This window comes from Medicago sativa, chromosome 3 (genome assembly GCF_051527215.1).
Source record: "Medicago sativa cultivar Bolivia chromosome 3, Bolivia_mono, whole genome shotgun sequence".
In the NCBI taxonomy this organism is placed as follows: Eukaryota; Viridiplantae; Streptophyta; class Magnoliopsida; order Fabales; family Fabaceae; genus Medicago; species Medicago sativa.
This window is the reverse complement of record NC_140751.1, coordinates 81,000,449-81,021,065: the sequence shown is the minus strand read 5'-3', so window position 1 is coordinate 81,021,065 and position 20,617 is coordinate 81,000,449. Positions and strand designations below refer to the sequence as shown.

Here is a 20,617-nt window from a genome sequence, read left to right as displayed (position 1 = left end):
TGAACTTTCTTGCATGTTTCCCTTCATACGTGGTAATGTCATTTTTTATTAATGGAAAATGACATCGTGTACACGTCGCATTGGGTCCATCAATTATGAAAACCCCACATTTCTAAAGCTTGCCTCTTAGTCATACACATGTAAGTACATTTATCGATGGTACATAAACCTCATCCAAATTGTAACTTTTGTTGAATGATAGGCCCATTCCCATATTATCGATATTAAGACAATATATATATATATATATATATATATATATATATATATATATATATATATATATATATATATATATATATATATATATATAGGGGAATGCTACAACACACCCACTCACTTTTGTGAAGGTGTGTTTTAGCATTGAACACCTTTTATGCTTAGACAAAAATACCCTATTTTTCCTATTTAAAAGCAAATAAGTTGAAGGGCAATTATGTAATTCAATAGTTTAATTTTAATTTTTTCTACTCATCTTCTCCACTCATCTACTTAACAGTTCAACCTTTTTTTTTTTTTTAGGATTTACATTTTACACCACACACCATTACAAATTCATTCTTATTTTTTTAAATTTTCAACTCAGACTCTCTTGTGGGTTCTTGCTACCATTTGTGTTCCCTTCTCTCTTCTCAATCTCATTCCTCAATTCCATTGCCTTCCTGCATGCCAGTGGAATATGACTGCGTCAAGTGAGTTGCAGCGTGGTGGTAGATTTAATCAGACATTCAAGAGTTTTTTTGTTATGTTAATTATTTCTTTTGATTTTGATTTTAACGTGGAGAAGCAATATGCTTTTAATTGTTAATTCCAGGAAGCATATATTGGTTGCAGAACCTACAAGAGAAAGAGAATGAATTTTTGTAATAGTGTAAAGTAATTTGGGTGGATTAAATAAATTAAATTGTTGAATTACATAATTGTCCTCCAGCTTATCTATTTTTAAAAAGCAAAATTTGGTGTTTTTTGTCCAAACATGAAAGGTGTTCAATGCTAAAACACACCTTCACAAAAGTGAGTGGGTGTGTTGTAGCATTCCCCATATATATATATATATATATATATATATATATATATATATATATATATATATATATATATATTTAGTATACAGTGTAGTTTGATGTAGATTGTTTTCTAAAAAAATTGATCTCATCTGATCAGTTTAAGGGTGCTTTGAACTACATCCATACCAATAATTAACTTGAGGCACAAGAAAGAAATACATCTTATTTTGCAATTTTATAATGTGTGAACCTTCGTTTAACCAAGAGTCCTCCGCGTTACATACAGGCTCTTCTGCAAACTCATTCTAAAGCTTGATGTAATCTAAAGTTATTCAGCAGCATTTTGTGTACTGTAATATGCTTGGAACAACCAGAAGAAGAAGAAAAATCACATTTACTTGGTGTGTGTAAAGGAGTCATATCCCTGTCATGTGGTCGATATTCAATTGGATGATAAATAAACCTCTAATCCAGTATATGTCTTATCGATTTGACGGGAAAAATTTCTCAACAGAACCTTTGTAGGCCACAAACGCATGGTTTTATCGTATAGTAAAAATATCGATCCCACAAGAATTAAAGTTGATTACCAATTACATTTTCTAAGTTGATTTGCTAAAAAGATTTTGGTTTTTTAGAAGTTGATTGTTCATAAAAAATAAACAATACTCCCTTCGTTCCAAATCATCTGTCACTTTGACAGTTACACATAAATTAAGAAATACAATTAATGTTGAATGAAGAACATAAATTATAACTCACATTACGAAAATATATTTCATTAATGGTTTGGGACAGATAAATTAAATGAATTGTTGGTAAACGATAGAGTAATAAGTGGTAAGTGTAACACCCCGAATTTCTATTTTATTAAATTAATGATGTTAAATAGGCGGAGTTTTAATTATTGTTATGATGATAGTGCAATCTTGCTTAAGTATTATACTATTGCCAAGAAAAATAGGTTTGTGATAGTGATTGATAGGTGATGAGAATTACTGTGATGAGAAAATAGAAGTGAGAGGTGTGGAGTAGAAGTAGTAAAATAAGTGGGGGAGGAATAAGTAAAATTATGGTAAGTTGAAGAGAGGAAAGTAATAATAGGTGAATAGCCCAATAACCTAGTATAAATATAAAGATAGAAAATCAGAATAAACATTGTAACGCCCGTTTCAATTATTTAATTATTTTAAATGAGTTTTAGAATATATTTATATGATTAGTGTGATTTATAAGATTTATGTGATTTATATGATTTTAGAGAAATTTATGAGACATTGTGACTTATTTTATTGTTTAATAAAATAAGATTCGAAAATTAAATAAATATTAAGTTGTGGGGTTATTTTGTGTAGAAATATATTTGTTATTTGATGTAGAGATATATTGTTATTTTGTGTAGAAATATATATTTTATTTAGTGTAGAAATATATTTGTTATTTTATGTGGAAATATATATGTTATCTGGTGTAGAAATATATTTGTTATTCAGTGAAGAGGTATATTTGTTATTTGGTGTATTAATATTATTAAGTGGCAGAGATATATATTTAATTTAGAAATAAATAAGATTATGAGGAAAAGAGTAATTTTGAGGTGTAAGAGAAATTAGATGAGGGGTTATAAATAAGAGAAGTTAGGTTTAGAAAGACATAGAACGTACGATCAGTTTTTGGAGAAAACAAGGTTTAGAGAGAAGAGAAGAGAAGAGAAGAGAAGAGAAGAGAAGACAAAGAGAAGAGTGAAGGGCTGTCAATTGATAATTCTAAGGTAAGGGTGATACTAACTTTCAGTAATATTAAGTCAATAATTCTGATAATTAGATTTAACATGTTGTAGGTTGAGTTTATGAGAATTTGAGAATTAGGGTTTTGAGAGATATTTGATGATTAGATGATGAAAACTTGTTGAATTGATGTAGAAATTGTGTACAGACCTTAGATAATCCATAGGATGATTATTGGAAGTAATTTTGAGGTTAGAACCATGAGATTAGGTGAAACTTGGAGAAAATCTGCATTCTGCCCGAATTTTGATATTAAAACTGGTATTGATCGGTGCGACATTGGTCTTAGGTGTAAACACGAAAGTTGTAGGTATGGATGTTAGCTTTCTAATGCCGTTGGTCTCACGTCAAAACGATTTATAAAACTTGAGTTATGGTCAAATTACTGCACCTAGGTCACGGTGAATTTTTATGGACTTTCAGCACAACTTTTCCGAATTTAAAATGAAAACTGGTATTGATCGGTACAGAATTGGTCTTAGGCGTAAACATGAAAGTTTTAGATAATTTTGTTAGCTTTCTAGTGGCTTTGGTTTGACGTGAAAATGATGTTTGGTCTTTGAGTTATGATGAAAATAATACAGGGAGGTCTCAGCGAAATTGCACAGTGACAGCATTCTCTGTTTCATGTTTTTGCGTTTTGTTCATATGTTTCTGTTTTGAATTGATCTTTGTTGTAAACATGAAAGTTGTTGATATTTGTGATACCTTTCTAGTAGCTTTGGTTTGACATGAAAATATGTTGTGGATAATTTATTATTTTTTTACAAAGATACATAGTGAATTATTGTTGATGTTTAAATACGATGTAATATGATGTTGTTTATGATTGATGAATATGATGTTTTAAGATGTTGTTTATTATCATTTGATATTGTTATATTATGATATGACATGAATTATTTATGTGATCCATATGTTGTTAAGATGCTAAGATGTCAATATGTTAAGATGTTAAGATGATAAGAGTTGTTAAGTCGTCAAGTCGTTATGAAGTCATCAAGTTGTTAAGATGTTATGTTGCCAAGATGTTAAGATGTCATAGATGTTCATGAAGTTTCTAAGACGTATGATGTTGAGTCTATGCATACTCATTTAAAGATGAGGGTTCATGCCCTGGAGCTTTTGATCAACCACGACGATGGAGCTTTTGCTCAACCACGACGATGGAGCCCTTGCTCAACCACGACGATGGAGCCTTTGCTCAACCACAACGATGAGGGCTTATGCCCTAGGAGTATATTTATGCTCAACCACGACGATGAGGGCTTATGCCCTAGAATGGTACCACATGCATTTGCATTTGTCAAGATGATTTGAGAAGTTGAAGTTGCATAGTCGAGTCGAAGTTGTTAAGATGTTAAGATGTCAAGTTGATGAGCTATTAATGAAGTGCATTATGAATGATTATGATGCTTATGATGATTGATTATGAAGTTGTTTATGATAAGATGCTATGTGATTTATGATATGATGCTATGTGATTTATGATAAGATATTACATGTTTACTAATGATGATATGTGATGATGTTCGTGATATTTCTGATGATATATATGATGTTATGATTAAGGTGATATATGATGTCATGATTAAGACGATATATGATGTTTATGATTGTTTATTATGATAATATAAGATGAAGTTTATGACGAATGTAGGAAGATTAATGATACTAGTTAATGAAGTTTAAGTTGTTAAATGTGATTGAGGAATTATATGCTTAATATTGTTGTTGGTGAAATCTCACCCCTTTGCTTGAAAATGTTGCTCTTCGTATGGGTAACTTGCAGGTAACCAAGATTAGTTGCGGTCGTGAGTGGACTCCTCACAAGTGTGTCTTAGGTGCTCTGATACGTAACGGGAAGGGATTATGTCGTTACTTTCTGTTCCTTACGTATTACTTTATTATGAAATTTTTATGTTGGGAAAACGGGGTGTTACAAACACTCTTGCTGAACCGGAGAAAAGAAGAGAGGAGAGGAGGAAACCCTAGCTAAAGAGAAAAGAGCCAAGCGTCGCGTTTTCGAAAAATTGGAGGTAAGGGGATTCCTTTCCCTTTAGGGTACCTTATTCTATGATGGGGTGGGGGGGGGGGGGGGGGGGTATTTTAACTCTTTAGATGTTAATGTTGTTATAATGTGAATTTCGATGAGAAAACAATGATGAAGGTGCATGTTGATGATGTTGAAAGATTAGAACTGAGGGAATCTAGTTTAGGGTTTTGAATTGAGTTTATTACCTTAAAAAAGAGTAGATAATCTGGTAGGTTGATGGAAAATTAGTGTTGGAATGATAGGGCAGCCTTATGGTGATGATTTGGGACGAGTTTCGCGAGTTTAGGGTCGAAAACGGACTTAGGAAAGGTTCCCTAAGACGAAAAAGCAGAAAATCTGTGATTTCTGAAGCTTGTCACAGGCGCATGATCGTGCCACATGGGAGCATGACCTGTGCGCATGACCTGTCTTCATGAAAGTTCTAGATATGGATGTTAGCTTTCAATTTTCTTTGGTTTGACCTCATTTGAAGATCCACAACTTGAGTTAATATCAAAATACTACGCATGTGTCAACACGGTCGTGCACTCTTCCCGGGCTTAGGGAAGAGTATGAATAGAATCATTGTTGTCACAAAAAGGTTCTTCTTGAAGCTCTATATCCCCAACAATGTAACCCTGCACCAAAGAGGAAGAAGCTAAGTTGGGGAAAGATAGCCTTCCAACCTCAGAAAGCTTCTCAAGCTGTTTAGTACCATGTACAACAAAAGGATTGCACCCAGCCTCAACATGAGCAAGTGACTTCTTTGGTGTGCCAAACACTAAACAAGCATCCTCTTGAGGATCGACAACCATAGATTTACTAGCATCTACAACCAACACAATAGTGTCTATAGTGTCATCCAAGACTTCATTCAATGCATCCCCTTATATCCCCTTTATATCATATGGCAACATATCAAAGGAATAATGTAGGTCAACATAATTCTCAACATCACGATTTTGCTCATATGAAGCACTAGAAAAAGTAACATTCTTCTTAGTTATTGCTACATTTGCCAGGGTATTAAGATCAGAAGCCTTATCAGCTACACTAGCATTTCCTATATTGTGTTTACCTTCAGCATAGGTAACTAAAGTAGAAACATGTTGTTGAACTACCTTGCTAGCAGTCAGAGCAGAGGAGCCTGCCTCCAAATTAACAGCAGGCTCTGGTTGTTTGTTAGAAAAGCTAACCTTTGATGCAATAGATGGTTTTGGTTGATGAATTGGAGCCTTATTTACACCCTGCACGGAACCTCCCTTACTATGAATGGAGCTAGTCTTTTTACATTTTTTGAATACGGTGACCTATAGCCTTGCAGTGAGAACAAAAGTCAATATGTCTCTCATAGTGAACCTCAACAGGGAAAGCGTGTTCCTCTCTTTGCACAAGCACATAATCAAAGAACTTACCCGATAAATCGACATCTGCTAACACCCAAGCATAGAGCCCAAACAATCTAGCTTGGGTAGCACCATCGATGACCAGAGGAGTGCCTATACCTGATGCAATTTCGAAAAGGTTTGCTTTCACTAGTATTCCTGTGGAAGGTGCACAAGGCGCACCCAAATTTGAGCATGGATCTGAGTTTGCTTTTTGGGATTGAAGTCTTTAGACCAACAATAGAAATGGATGATACCTGGTTTAAGATTAACCACACCCAGCGCCCACACTTTCTTCATATCCAAATACAATTACTTGAGTGATAAGTAACTTGTTAGTCTAACTAACTTTATAACTAGCAACCTTAGTTTGAATTAATCACAACAAGGTACTTGTAGTACGAACATATATAGTTAGGATGACCGCCTATAATGAAGCTTTTGCACTTCCTCTTGGCTTATTAAAAGACGACTCTTAATGAGGTTATTAAGACGGATTTTGATGCTCTAATTTGGCACGGAGATAGTAATATACTACTAGGTTTCCAATCAATTAACATTAAGATACAAGATCTCATTCATTCTCTTCCTCCTAATAATCCATTAAATATTTTTTTTTGAAAGAAATAATCCATTAAATATTAGTTACACGTACCGGTAAAGATTCTCACGGATGTAAGAAGTAAATATATGTGTAAAGTTTTGTCCCAGATTTTTTTTAATAAAAATAAAAATAAATGCTTTCTAGTTTCTAAAATTAGCTATTGAAAGTTTTTGTCATTGTTATGGGAAGTAGGTACTATGCGTCAACAAAAACGTCTAGAACGTACTTGTTACATTTATCGAACGCGTCATGTAATTATTCCCAGAATGGACTCTAGCTGTAAAGGATAAGAATTACCATATATCATGCTTCAAATACGACCAAAATTATGTGTTTGTTGCTATCACCTATCCTGTTTATATATACATGAAGAATGTTTATGTTTTTGTACAACACTGATTACCAAATTGAACACAAATACGCATTGGATAAATATATGCCAACTAAATAAAGTGAAGTGTTAGGTTTGATCACTTTCACCAAAATTATGTGTTTGTTGCTATCACCTATCCTGTTTATTGCTTATTGTTATTTTTCGCCCCCCGATATTTTTTTCTGGCTTCGTCCCTGTTTATGTTATTATAAAAATATATATACAGAGCTACATTAAATAAAGTAGTAACATAAATAAATTTATATTTTTGATGGAATACCAGTACTACAAATATATACGTTGAATCTATTTAATACAAGTGGGGCTAATATATAATGGATAATTTATTAGACATGATTTATGACAACCTCATGCATGGAATCAGAATCCAATGCAATTCCCAGCCATTGGAAGAGTAAGTTTTGGGTAGAAGGATGAAAGAGATGTGTGGGATACGAGTTCTTACACTAGATGATCATGTTGTTTTTTTTTTTTATAAAAGTACAAGAAGATTTAAAACGTTCGTATATCGATGAACAAAGGTGACAAACAAGTTGTACTGCAAGTTTGATTTTATTCAAGTTTCGAGTCGGTCCAAAAATATTGATGATTTAGACAGCCGACTAGAGACCACCCTCATCCGTATTTACATCAATTTCTAAGTCCAAATAGGACTACTAATTAACCAAGTTTCCTAATTAAGACTAAGATAATTAAGCAACCAATTAATTTTTATCAAACTTAACTTCTATGAATGAATAATGCATTATTCAACGTCATGACCGGAAAATGTTGTAACAACATAAATAAAGATGCTAACTATTTATCTAATACTATTATTAGATAATTAATAATGATAAATGGAAAAAGGATCGAATTCTTAAACATTGTCGGTGGGCATTTGTCACATTCGCACAATCTTAAAAAATCTAAACAATTATCTTGGTCGATAATGAGGTTGAAAATTCTGGGCACAGTCAGAATTTGAACCCTTTGACTTCTAAGTAAATCTGATCATCCACCATTCAGCATAATCGTTTTTGATCCACGCAGAATTTCTTCTATATTATTTGGGTTTGGTTATTGGCCAAACCAGCCAAACATGTTACAAAATGCTCTTATAACAAACAATTTAACAGTACTGCTATTAAAATATTAAAATAAATAGTGTAAAAAAGGAAAAGGAAAGAGCAAGAAGAATTGAAGAATTCATTTGTCTGGTGTTTGCCTGCCCACAAGCTAATGAATGCCATATGGTAGCTTATTGGATTTGTGAGTTTAATTAGACCAGAGGGTTGACATATTGGCACGTGAAAGGCACATGGTGTAAGGGCAAGTATTTCTCCATTTTCATAGCTGGCATTGGCAAGGCCCACGCAGCACAGTACTTAATACAACAAATACAAGAAAGGGTTATAATATGACTTTGCAATTACATTACCATAATTAAGAAGTTTAAACACACTTTGGTGCTTTATTAGTAAAACAAAATTATAGCCATATCCTTGCTAACTCTGAAAGTTTAGAGTATCTTTTCACTAACTTTTTATGATGTGAAATTAAATTTAAGGATTGTACATCACTAATTTGAACGAAAAACATAATGTTAGAAGAATAAATTTATATTTGATTGATGAAATTTGAATTTAAAAAGTTGTAATTACATTTCAAGTTTAAATTAGCAATAACACATTATTTGTCTATTTCAACTTTGATATTTAACCTCAAGATCAACTAATTTAAAAAATCATTCTTACCGTCCATAAGTGGAGTTCAATTGAAGTCGGTGTAAAATTTTAAATAGACAAATCAAACACAAAATTTGCTAGCATTTAAAAGATTCAAACAGGATACTTAAATATAAATATGTTCTGTAGTCTACATTAACATATCCACGATCTTGAGGATTAGAAATAACACACTATAAAATATAATTTCACAACGTTAATAAATGTGACAAATCATATAAGTAAACTTCAAACTAAATTTGTACATGAAAATCATGAAACTTGTAAAAATGGAAGAGTAAAATCTCATATTTAATAAATGTAAAATGTTAACAAATGTTATAAGAGTTTTTTGTTTGGAAATCATATATTTAGTAATATTTTATTAAAATGTGTGTAGTTAACTCAGTTAAAAACATAAAAAAATAAAAAAAAAATTGTATTTCAACATAAAAAATTTCCTTTTAAATTTCATAAAGACACTTAAAATCACTTGTTAGTTGTTAACATAATCCTTAATATTGAGAGACTAAAAGTACCAGTAGGAAGGAGGTACTACAATAGTAGAGCAAAGAAGTTGATCCAACTGTAATTAAATATTTACACACTAAGCATTATTACTACTAGCACTTTCTAATTCCTATGAGTGTGTGAAGAGTTAAGTAGAAAAAGAAAGTGGTCTCCAACCAACACCAACCCATCTCTGTCTCTCTTTCCTCCTTTTCTTCCTCTCACACTCTCTCTCCTTTATATTAATAATCCTCTCACACCCTTTGAAACTTCAGGGCTCAACCTCAAATCATCAGCTCTCACACACACACATTTTGAAGAGGTAACCCCTTTTTATCCATCCCTTTTGCTGTGATCATAAAACAATCCAACAAACACTGACATCAATACCAATTTCATAATCCCAAATCCACTCACTTTGCAGCTTTTACATACAAACCAAAATGGCTTCTCCACCAGACACAAGCAAAACCATAAAGCTTGAACGTTACAACAGCTACATCAGAAAAGTTAACAGCACTAAACTCCTTAACGCTTCTTCCAAACTTCTCTTCCGTGCCACACTTTTAATAGCACTTGTTCTTGTTTTCTTCTTCACCTTCAATTATCCACCACTCTCCGACTCCACCAGCCACCACTTCCACACCCACTCCCACTTCCTCACCTCCGCATTCGGCGGTGGCGGAGCATGGGAAAGACAAGTCCGTCACTCCGCCATTCCCCGTCGTCCTAATGGTTTCACCGTTCTTGTCACTGGAGCAGCTGGTTTCGTCGGTTCACACTGTTCCCTTGCGCTTAAAAAGCGCGGTGACGGTGTAATCGGCTTAGACAATTTCAACAGCTATTACGATCCATCGTTAAAACGCGCTCGTCAAGCTTTGTTAACTCAACATCAAATCTTCATTGTTGAAGGTGATTTAAACGACGCGCCATTATTAACGAAACTCTTCGACGTTGTTCCGATCACTCACATCCTTCACCTCGCAGCACAAGCCGGAGTTCGTTACGCAATGCAAAATCCACAATCTTACATCAAATCCAACATTGCAGGTTTCGTAAACCTTCTAGAAGTTTCCAAAGCCGCAAATCCTCAACCAGCAATCGTTTGGGCTTCATCAAGCTCAGTTTACGGTCTCAACACTGAAAATCCATTCTCCGAACTTCACCGGACAGATCAACCGGCGAGTCTCTACGCCGCAACAAAAAAAGCCGGCGAAGAAATCGCACATACTTATAATCACATCTACGGTCTCTCCCTCACCGGACTCCGATTCTTCACCGTCTACGGTCCTTGGGGAAGACCAGACATGGCGTATTTTTTCTTCACCAAAGATATCCTCCACGGAAAAACTATCGATGTTTACCAAACACAAGAAGGTAAAGAAGTGGCGCGTGACTTCACTTATATCGATGATATTGTAAAAGGTTGCGTGGGAGCTTTGGATACGGCGGAGAAAAGTACCGGAAGCGGAGGAAAGAAAAAAGGACCGGCGCAGTTAAGAATTTACAATCTCGGAAACACGTCGCCGGTGCCGGTGGGGAAACTTGTTTCGATTCTTGAGAATTTGTTGAGTACGAAAGCGAAGAAGCATATAATTAAGATGCCGCGAAACGGTGACGTTCCGTATACACATGCGAATGTTACAATGGCTTATAAAGATTTCGCGTATAAACCAACGACGGATCTCGCGACGGGGTTGAGAAAATTCGTGAAGTGGTACGTTCGTTATTATGGGATTCAGTCGAGGCTAAAAAAGGAAAATGAATTACCCGAGGATTCCGCTTGATTATTATTGTTATTCTCATTGCATCACATCACATCACATCACATGCCTTCTCATTTTCAACAGCAACAAAAAAAGAACCTTCTCTCATTTTTCTTGTTTTTTTTTTTTTGGAATTATTTGTTGTTAATTATTATTGTGTCGGTGAATTAAGTTATATAGATATATAAATCTGGTATAGAAAGAAGAAGGATATAAATGTGAAAGAAACAGAAAGCAAAAAAGCAAGGAAAGAAGGAGGAAGTGTAGATCTATGAGTTGGAAGGAAGGAAAGAAAGGGGAGGTGTAATAATTATGGGTGGGGTCTGCTACAAAGGTTGTGGATCTCACTCTTTTTTTTATTTCATATATATAAATGAAGAAAAAAAAATGAAACAATGTTGTTATTATTGAACAAATATTACTCTATTTACATTTACATTTACATTATATGTTGAACAGTTATTTTCCTAGGTTACTTTTCTAGCTAATTATTGCTTGTCATTATATTTTGCTTTGGCTTTTTGGTTTGGTTTGGAGATGCTATCTTAGTCATCACTCTTGATCAAAAAAACACAAAATACTACAAACGGAGTCATGTGTGGAACTCAAAAAATTAAAATGAATTGTCATGTTAAACTGATAGAGTTTGGTTGGCTATATCTGTACATCCTGACATGGACGGTTGGAGTATGCAAAAATGACATTTGAAACTTGTTGGGGCAAATATTAGTTACTTTGCTATCAACTAGGTAACGACAGAAAGTGGTGGTTGCTGAAATGATAACATGTCTAGTGTGAAATATGCTTGATTGGTCTCTACCGTGTTAATCCTTCAATTACCAATGTGATCGTTCACAACACATGTATGAGTGTGTGAGTGAGTGTTATGCTACCTCTTCATCCCTCGTTCACAACCATATAATCAAACCATATCATCGGATTCCTCTCCAAAAGTTTGATATTATCTCTTTCACAAGATACATTTCTTTTATCTTTGTTGACCAAACTCCAAAGAGGTCATTTGTTTATACTTGAAGTAAAAAAATAAAATCTTTTTCAATTAGGATGAGGGAAATGTTAATGAGTGCCTCCGGGGCACTTTTTAAGACCTTTAAAAGGTAATTTTTTTTTGAATTTTTTTGTAATCAATGCATTGGAATTGAAACATTTGACTTTTTTTATGGAATAATTTCTCATTTTGGAATGTTTAAAGAGTGCCTCAGAGGCACTCGTTAACAAGACCCGATAATGGAAATATGCAACAACATTATGTTTAGGGATAAGAATAGACTTGATCGAGGTAGATATATATTCCTTAATATGTCAGGTTTGGTTTAAAAAATTAGAGTTGAGTCTAACTTATTACCTATTAAAGATTTTATTTAAAGTTTGGTTTAACATTTTTAAAAGTTATGATCTATTAGTTATGTAAAAACCTATTTATGATGACACTTTTAAAAAAAATATTTAACCTATTTCTCAAAAGGTTAATATACCAATAAATAGTTTGACATGTCTAATATTTACATGAGTATAGAACTGTCTGACAAGTCTAATATGTTTTTTAACGAATCTAAGTTAACATATTTATATAAAAAAAAAAAAGACTATATAGTTATATGATTCAAACTTCAAAATAGAGACACTAGGTGTGATATTGCATGTGTGCATCTCTATTAATCTATCTATCTCATTTTTTTTATCTTTCACAATTTCTTTGCATTTTAAAATTACACACATGATAGCCAAATGGGTTAGATATAAAATTGGTTTTTGAGGTGTAGACTATCCCCACTTTTTGTTGAGCTATTTGAGGTTTATCATGGTTTGATATTGGTAATCAACAACTCTATTCAACGAGTTATTTGCAAAAGTGATTCTTTAGTAGTCTTCCGTCTTCTTCAAGATTCGGATCACTCTCATATGCATGTATAGTATACGCTTCTTTGTTGGTGAAGATTTTTGGGTTAAAGGAGCATATTCCTAACCTTTTTTTCCAACATGTGCTTCGAGAGGATTACCATTGCGCAAATTTCTTGGCCAAACTCGGGCTTGATAAGTGCTAGAAAGTGCTAAATTCATAATGTAAAGTGAGCACTTTTGGTTACTTGTTTCACAAGTTATTTGAGGAAAAGCTATGATAAAGTGAGAAAATGCCTCATTATGCTCTTTATATCTTACTTAACCCATTTGTGCAGGAAAAGAAGTGATCAAGACATGAACAAATGAAAGAAATATAAAAAGGAGCAAAAACAGCAAATGTCGCCCTGGCGGGAAGTGACTTCCAGAAGCTATGTTTTTCAAGACCAAATGTCACCGTGGCCACAACCTGTCGCCACGGCGGGAAGTGACTTCTTGAGGCTATGTTTTTAGAGACCAGATGTCGCCATAACGACCAATGTTCTGCCTGGCGAGGAAAGGCGATTTGAGGCAAGTGGATGATGACGTGGCAGAAACCCACTGACAAAGAAAGCTCATGTCGCCATAGCGACATATGTCCTGCCTAGCGAGATTTACAAATTATGCAGCAAGTATAAAAGCTCATTTCATTCATTTCAGACAGGTCATTACATTTTTTAGAGAGAGAATAGGGTGAAATTGTACTGTTTTCATAGAGCAATAGTGATTGAGTGTGGATTCATCAAGATTCTTTGAGAAATCAAGTTCTTGGCATGGATTCCCAACTTTCCTTCCACTTTTGTAAAGTTCTCATGACAATGATGAGCTAAATCTCCTTAGTTGGGATTAGAGGTACTTGATTAGGTTGATAATGTAATCTTTTGATCTTATAAATATATGATTCTAGCAATTTACATGATATTGATTATATTCTTGCATTTCATTACTTATCTTTGATTCAAATGCTATTGAGAAATACTTTTGAATCTAGGTTTAGAATATTTATCTATCAAAACAATGATTCTAGACATAGGATTGATGTTTTGATAATCACACAAGTATCAGAACTTAGAGTTTTCGGATCGTTTGATAGATTGGGAAATCGTCGATCAAACGATATGATCGACTATTGGATTGTTTAATAGTTTGGGAAATCAACGATTAAACAATATAATTGAATTCACAAGATCATTTGGACACGAATGATGTTGTTGAGCGATACGTGATAATATCGGTAAAACACTAGAATCCATATATGTGATTATTAGGTTATGTTTGACACTTAATCAACGAACTCTAATACCAACGTTTTTACGCCTTATTACTCTCAACTTTTATTTTCGTATTTTAGTTATCATAGCTTTAAACAAACAATCAAACTACTCTTTAACTTAGAATGATAATCGATGTTGAACGGTCCGTGATATCGCACTGGTCCCTGAGGAGACGATATATAAATACTTACTTTTGATTGATAGCAAAATACTACATCAACGCTCTTCAAGATTAGGTGAGACTTTTTGGCAGGCTCCTCCATCGGATTTGAAGTCGGTGTTGAGGCTTGATGCCCCAAGTTGAGCCCTGTTTTTAGGGTTTTTTCTTTTCTTCTTTTTCTTTTGTTATTCTACAAACAAACAAAAAAAACACTTTTTTAGGTCATATCACTTCCAACATGAGGCTCTTAACACCCCTTCCTCACGTCAATGCTATTTGGTTTGGTGCATGAATGTAAATGGTGAATGACTCAATAGCGGAAACCTAATAGCAGATGATCCAACAGATCTTGGATAAACTTTGATACTATCTTAAAATAGTGGTTGGATTCAACATAACCTCACAAAATCAACTTATAAACACTTCTTAAGGTGAAATCACTTCAAACTATAACATTTTACATCTAAATATGATATTTATATTTAAATGTATCTTTGATTTTCTATTTCAACTTATTTTGGTTTTCATTTTTAATTCTTGTTTCACAAATTTCATACTTTTTTCTCACAATCTAATTTATAGCTTTTTTTGTGATGTAATTCTTTAATAATGTGAAATTCATGTGATGATGTGATATTGCTATTTTTTTATGATGTGATATTGCTAATTAAGGAGAAAAAGGTCATGTTAATCTGAAGTTTGGTCGTAAGGTAGGGATAATCTAATTAAGAATTGTTCCATTCAGGAACTAGGGTTCTCCTGAACGATTCGTCTTTGATGAAGTTCATTAACCACTTAAGTTCAATTACTTGGTTTGTGATATTGTTAATTTAGATCATAAACAATGGATTTGTGATATTGTTAATTTAGATCATAAACAATGGATTTGTGATATTGTTAATTTAGATCATAAACAATGGATTTTAGAATAATATGTTTATATTTGATCAATGCAACCGGAAGAAAAAAATGTAACATGGTTTTCAATCTAAATTAACAATGTGCCACTATTAAATATAGTGTTTTTTTTTGAAGGACTATTAAGCATAGTTATACATCATCAATTAAATGCATTGTCATGAAAAATAATCTCAAAATTGTGGAAGAACTAAAATTTTGTTTATGGTTGGTTACATATTGTTTATGTTTAAATAGAAGTAACAGAAGTACATTTAGCCCTTAAAAAAAGAGAAATGATATTTGTAATACCATTTTGTGACAACTTTTGTACAATTTTCTCTTTCATACTCACATGATATTCTTATTCTCTCTTTTCCTTTTTCTCTCTCCATTGTTTTTGACCAATCAGAAGAGAGAGAAACAAGGTTGTCACTATAGTTGTCAAGAAATGGATGACAAATACCAATGCTCTAAAAAAACAGAAGTACACTTCCATTATTCCAGGCTGGTCCCTATCCAAGCGGCGTTTTGGTGCAAATCGGCAACAAGGAGGACACTTCCATTAATTTTTTCCGTTATATTTTCACATATAATAAATGTTAAGAAAAAAGCATAAAGAGAAAATGGAATAAAATTAAAATTATATGCATGCAATTGCAAGCCAATATCATTTCAAGTTTTATATATTTATTTAGGTCATAAATTAATTTAAATTGAAGATATAACAATTCAAAAGGTAGTGTCTTCTTCTTTAGTGTAAAGTTTGGATGCTAATGATACTTAGAGCAGAAGGTTTAACTAGTTTTTTAAGTACTTACTAGTTACTATTTATACAACAAAAGCTGAATCCTTGGAAGTTTTTAAGTACTTACTAGTTACTACTTAAACTTACTAGTTACTACTTATACAACAAAAGCTGAATCCTTGGTTACTACTTATACAACAAAAGCTGAATCCTTGGAAGTTTCTGGTAGCAGACAGCGTTGAAGTTGAAGGCTTACGCGTACAAAAAGGAGCATTATCTTAGTTGTCTAAGGGCACTAAGTCGGTATTTGGGGGTCCTCGTTCATTAATTAATTAGGACTTTCTTCCTTTTATGGGTCTTTTTGTACGACACATTCTTTAGTTTATAAGGTCATTATTTTACCTGACAATTTTATCAAGTACTAGAAATTTAATCAATATGTTTTATTCCAATTAAACTATAATATAATATTATGTCGATGATAGTTTGAGTGTTTATCTCATATGTCAAGGTCAGATACACTTACAAGTTACCATCATATTTTGAGAATTGTTTTTTACATTTATTGTCTCCTAGAAATATATGAAAATGATCAAAAACACTCTTGTAAAGTTGGTTTATAATTAGAAAACCGACGATAGTTAACCGCCGCTAGATTTTTGGTCATTTTCAAGTATTTCTAGGAAACAATGGATGTCAAAAAAGCAAACCACTTATATTTTTATGTATTAGTTGAATATCTTTTACGCTCAATTGTAAAACTAATTTTAATATATTCTATGCACAACTTCTTTGAAAAGAAAACTTTTACGTATAAGTTTAAAAACTAATCATTTGATTTAGATAAATTACGATGGACGACAAAATATTTCTCTCTCTAGATTAATCGCGGCTATGTTCTCGGGACATATTCTAACATGTTATAGTTATTAATCACGAGGCAGCATGTGGAGGAGTTTTTAGATATGAATCAGATGTGTGGTTAGGTGGTTTTGGTCGGAATTTGGGGTATTGTTTGGTGCTCATGTCAGAACTTTGGGGAGCATACTCTGCTCTTGAACTTGTTTGAGATAAAGAATATCTAACATTTTCTCTTGAATCTGACTCGGCTATTACGGTATCTTTGGTTAATAAGGGGTGTCCCTCGACTCATCCTTGTTTTTCTATTGTCTTTCTCATTAATCGCTTTATGATGAAGGATTGACATATTACAGTTTCTCATATTTACAGGCAGGCAAACCAGGTAGTTGACTGACTTGCGGGTTATGCACTTTCAATACCTACGAGTACTTATTATTTAGATCATCCACCGCCGAATTGTGTTAACCTTTTGTGGCAGGATGTAGCCAATATCTATTTTAATCGTCGTGTTCGTATGTAGTTTGATGGCCTCTCTTGTATCGGGAAAAAAAAACTTGTGACCTCTATTCACTTACATTTTCGTGGATACGTGATGGTTAAATCAAAGATAAATAAACCTCTGAAAAAAGGTGGTTATGTTTTTATGCAAGTAAATAAATGATTCCAAAAGTGCACAAGGAATTAATAGTGAGATAGGATAAGTTGGGTTGGTCACATATAAAGCATATAAATTTTTTAAAAGTTTGAATATATTCCGCATATATAGCTTCTTTTTTTCTTCTCAATTCCACGACACTGTGTAAGCCTCACAAATGGTCATAAAGTGAGAATATCCTATAATTTGCTGGCAGTGGCATGCAAGTGCCCAAAGCAGTAGGTATATCTTGAAGTGAAGCCCATGTGACTTGCTCTCCAACCTGAAAACCTAAAGATAATTTCCCACAGAATTTCCCAGAGTTACCTAGTTACGGCACAGTAAAGACTTGCACCTGGTTATGCATAATGCATCCCACAACTCACAAGCTTCTTGTCATGCACAACACTTTCCCTTTGCATGTACAGCATGTGATCATCATCTACATCAATATTACTTCCATTCTGGATTAAAAATGTCAAATTATATAAGTCCTTTTATTATATTAATGAATCATTAATGTTTTTTTTCTATCATATCTTTTCTTATTTATTATTTTCTCATCTTTCAATTCTTTTAATTTATCCTATAACATTAATGAAAATAAACAATTCATAATTTTCTTACCCCAATTAGTTATCTCTCGTTACATGAAAAACCAAATTGCTAATTCTATCTCCATCAGCAATGAAAAGATTTAATGAAGAAAAAAAAATCAAGGGGTCCATCATATTAAATCTTATGTGACTTCTCACAGTTACTCTAAAAACATGAAAAAGAATGTGTTCATGAACTAATTTTAGTTTCAATTTCTAAGCATGTGAGACTTTTTGCCAACCAAACAAATAGTAGTGATTTATTTAAAAATTTAGATGAACTTTAAGTCCTAAGAACCCATGTTAAGAAATAAAAATATTATTTTGAAAGTCGTATATTAAATTTTTTTAAAATTTAAAAGTAGTATGTTATTTGAGCAACAATTTTTGAAACAACTTATAGGATAATAAATTTTTTACAAGAAATATGGGTATTGTCATAAGAACCAAAGCAATAGAGAGAAAGTAGTATGAGTTAGAGTTCTATCAAAAGTTGTCGTAAAATAGTTGTATAAATATCATTTTTCAATTTAAAAATGGTTCTTTTAATACAAAATTTAATTATTTTTAAAATTTTTTAACATCCCACTTGTAAGACTCTTAAATAAAACAAGCATTAGGTAGGTTATATTCAATTGAAAGAAGAAATATGAGAATAATTAAGTATAAGTAGGTCAATGTCAATTGATTTATCCTTCTATATGCTTGTGATGAATGACCGACTTAAGAGAGCACATATGTCAACTACAGAAGATATTATATAAATCAATATATAATGCCGTATATACACCAAAACAATGTCCCTCCAATTCTATTTTGTAAGGCCTAAATTTGACTAAATGGAATATAGATCTGACCTTAATTGGGGAGAAACGCGTGGACTGCAATATTGTATTATTGTCACCTTGCATTTAACTTGTGGGATCCTCAGTCATAGCTGACACTATACAAACTCCTATTTTATTTGGATGGATCCAAGACGGATTAAATGTAACATGAATCATGAGTCCTGTATAAATTTGATATTAACTTTTTCTATAAGCAAAAGTTATAGAATAGTAATTTTATTTTTGAGGAATATATCGAGTAAAATTTAATAATAAGCTAATGGGTTGAAATTGGGTTAATATTGCCTATATGTTTATTCCATGATCATGATGAAAAACAGTGTAAAAGAGGATGCCCTCTCAAAAAGGTATAAGAGGATGACAAACATTATGTTTACTGTTTAGGGGTAAAGAATAGGCCAGATCAAGACTTTTCTTAATAGATTAGGCCTAGTTAGAAAAATTAAAGATTGAATCTACTTTACTTTTTGTCAATTTTGTTTAAGGAACATAGTGGTTAGGAATTTACTTTTTTAATTTTAAGGTGAATGAGTGAGATGTTCGGGGTTCAAACTCATGCGTATATTATTAAATGTCTCTATCAACTTAATTAAGTTCACTTGCTAAAAAAAATTAACAAAGTTTACGGGAACGAATCTAGTTTATTTGAATACTATACTTTTTTCATCTTATGATCTTCTCGCGTGCCCTAATTATTTTTTGTCGTGCAAGTTTATAAGCTAAAGTTATAAGCTTGTTTTTTTGTCATGCCAAACATACCCTATAAGAAAAAGTTCACTTTTATATTTATTCAATAAATCATTTATTGAATAAACTTAAATAATACACTTTATCTTACAATAGAGATTGAAGAGAGTACTTAATTACTTTTCTTTAAGTCATTTTATATTTTTGGTCTTATGCTCTCGTATTTGTTCCGGTGGCCTAGAGCATCTCCAATAACGAGCATAATTTATTTTCTAATGGGTGTAACAATGCAACTTTTTAAGAATTTTAAAGTGATCTTATAAGATTAAAATTATGGTATGCTAAATAAATGGTGAGACCAGTAGACGAAATTAGTATATAACTCAAACAAAACAGAAAAATAAAATATAAATTACTATCTAATAATATATTCTTCGCCCTATATGTAGTGTATACTTTAGCAGAAATATAAAATATGACTATTAGCCCTTTGGAAAACAAAAAAAATAAAATAAATATATATATATATATAGTAGCTCACAGGTGAAATGAAATGCAAAAATAAATTAATTTGAATTTTTTTGATAAGATAAATTAAAATTTTAAATTTTTTTAAAAAGGAACTAAAATTTGTTAAAATTGCATCGATAGATTTTGGGCGCAAGAGCTTACAAGGGAAAAAAATGCTAAAAAAAAAACAAATAAGGTCCCACCGAGAATTGAACTCGGGTTACCAGAAAATGCTAAAAAAAAAACAAATAAGGTCCCACCGAGGAATTGAACTCGGGTTACCAGAAAATGCTAAAAAAAAAACAAATA

At 32.6% G+C, this 20,617-nt stretch overlaps 1 protein-coding gene across 1 annotated transcript; it reads left to right on the top strand.

The window, feature by feature from the left end:
* The first annotated feature begins 9,474 nt into the window (after positions 1-9,474).
* Positions 9,475-11,610, top strand: GAE6 (UDP-D-glucuronate 4-epimerase 6). The gene has a single exon (XM_085754547.1). The coding sequence runs from the start codon at positions 9,872-9,874 to the stop codon at positions 11,213-11,215; it is 1,344 nt and encodes a 447-aa protein (XP_085610673.1). The 5' UTR covers positions 9,475-9,871; the 3' UTR covers positions 11,216-11,610.
* The last annotated feature ends 9,007 nt before the right edge of the window (positions 11,611-20,617 follow it).

Bases quoted from the DNA above. Each gene is read 5' to 3' on its own strand.
- GAE6 (XM_085754547.1), top strand. From the start codon at position 9,872: ATGGCTTCTCCACCAGACACAAGCAAAACCATAAAGCTTGAACGTTAC.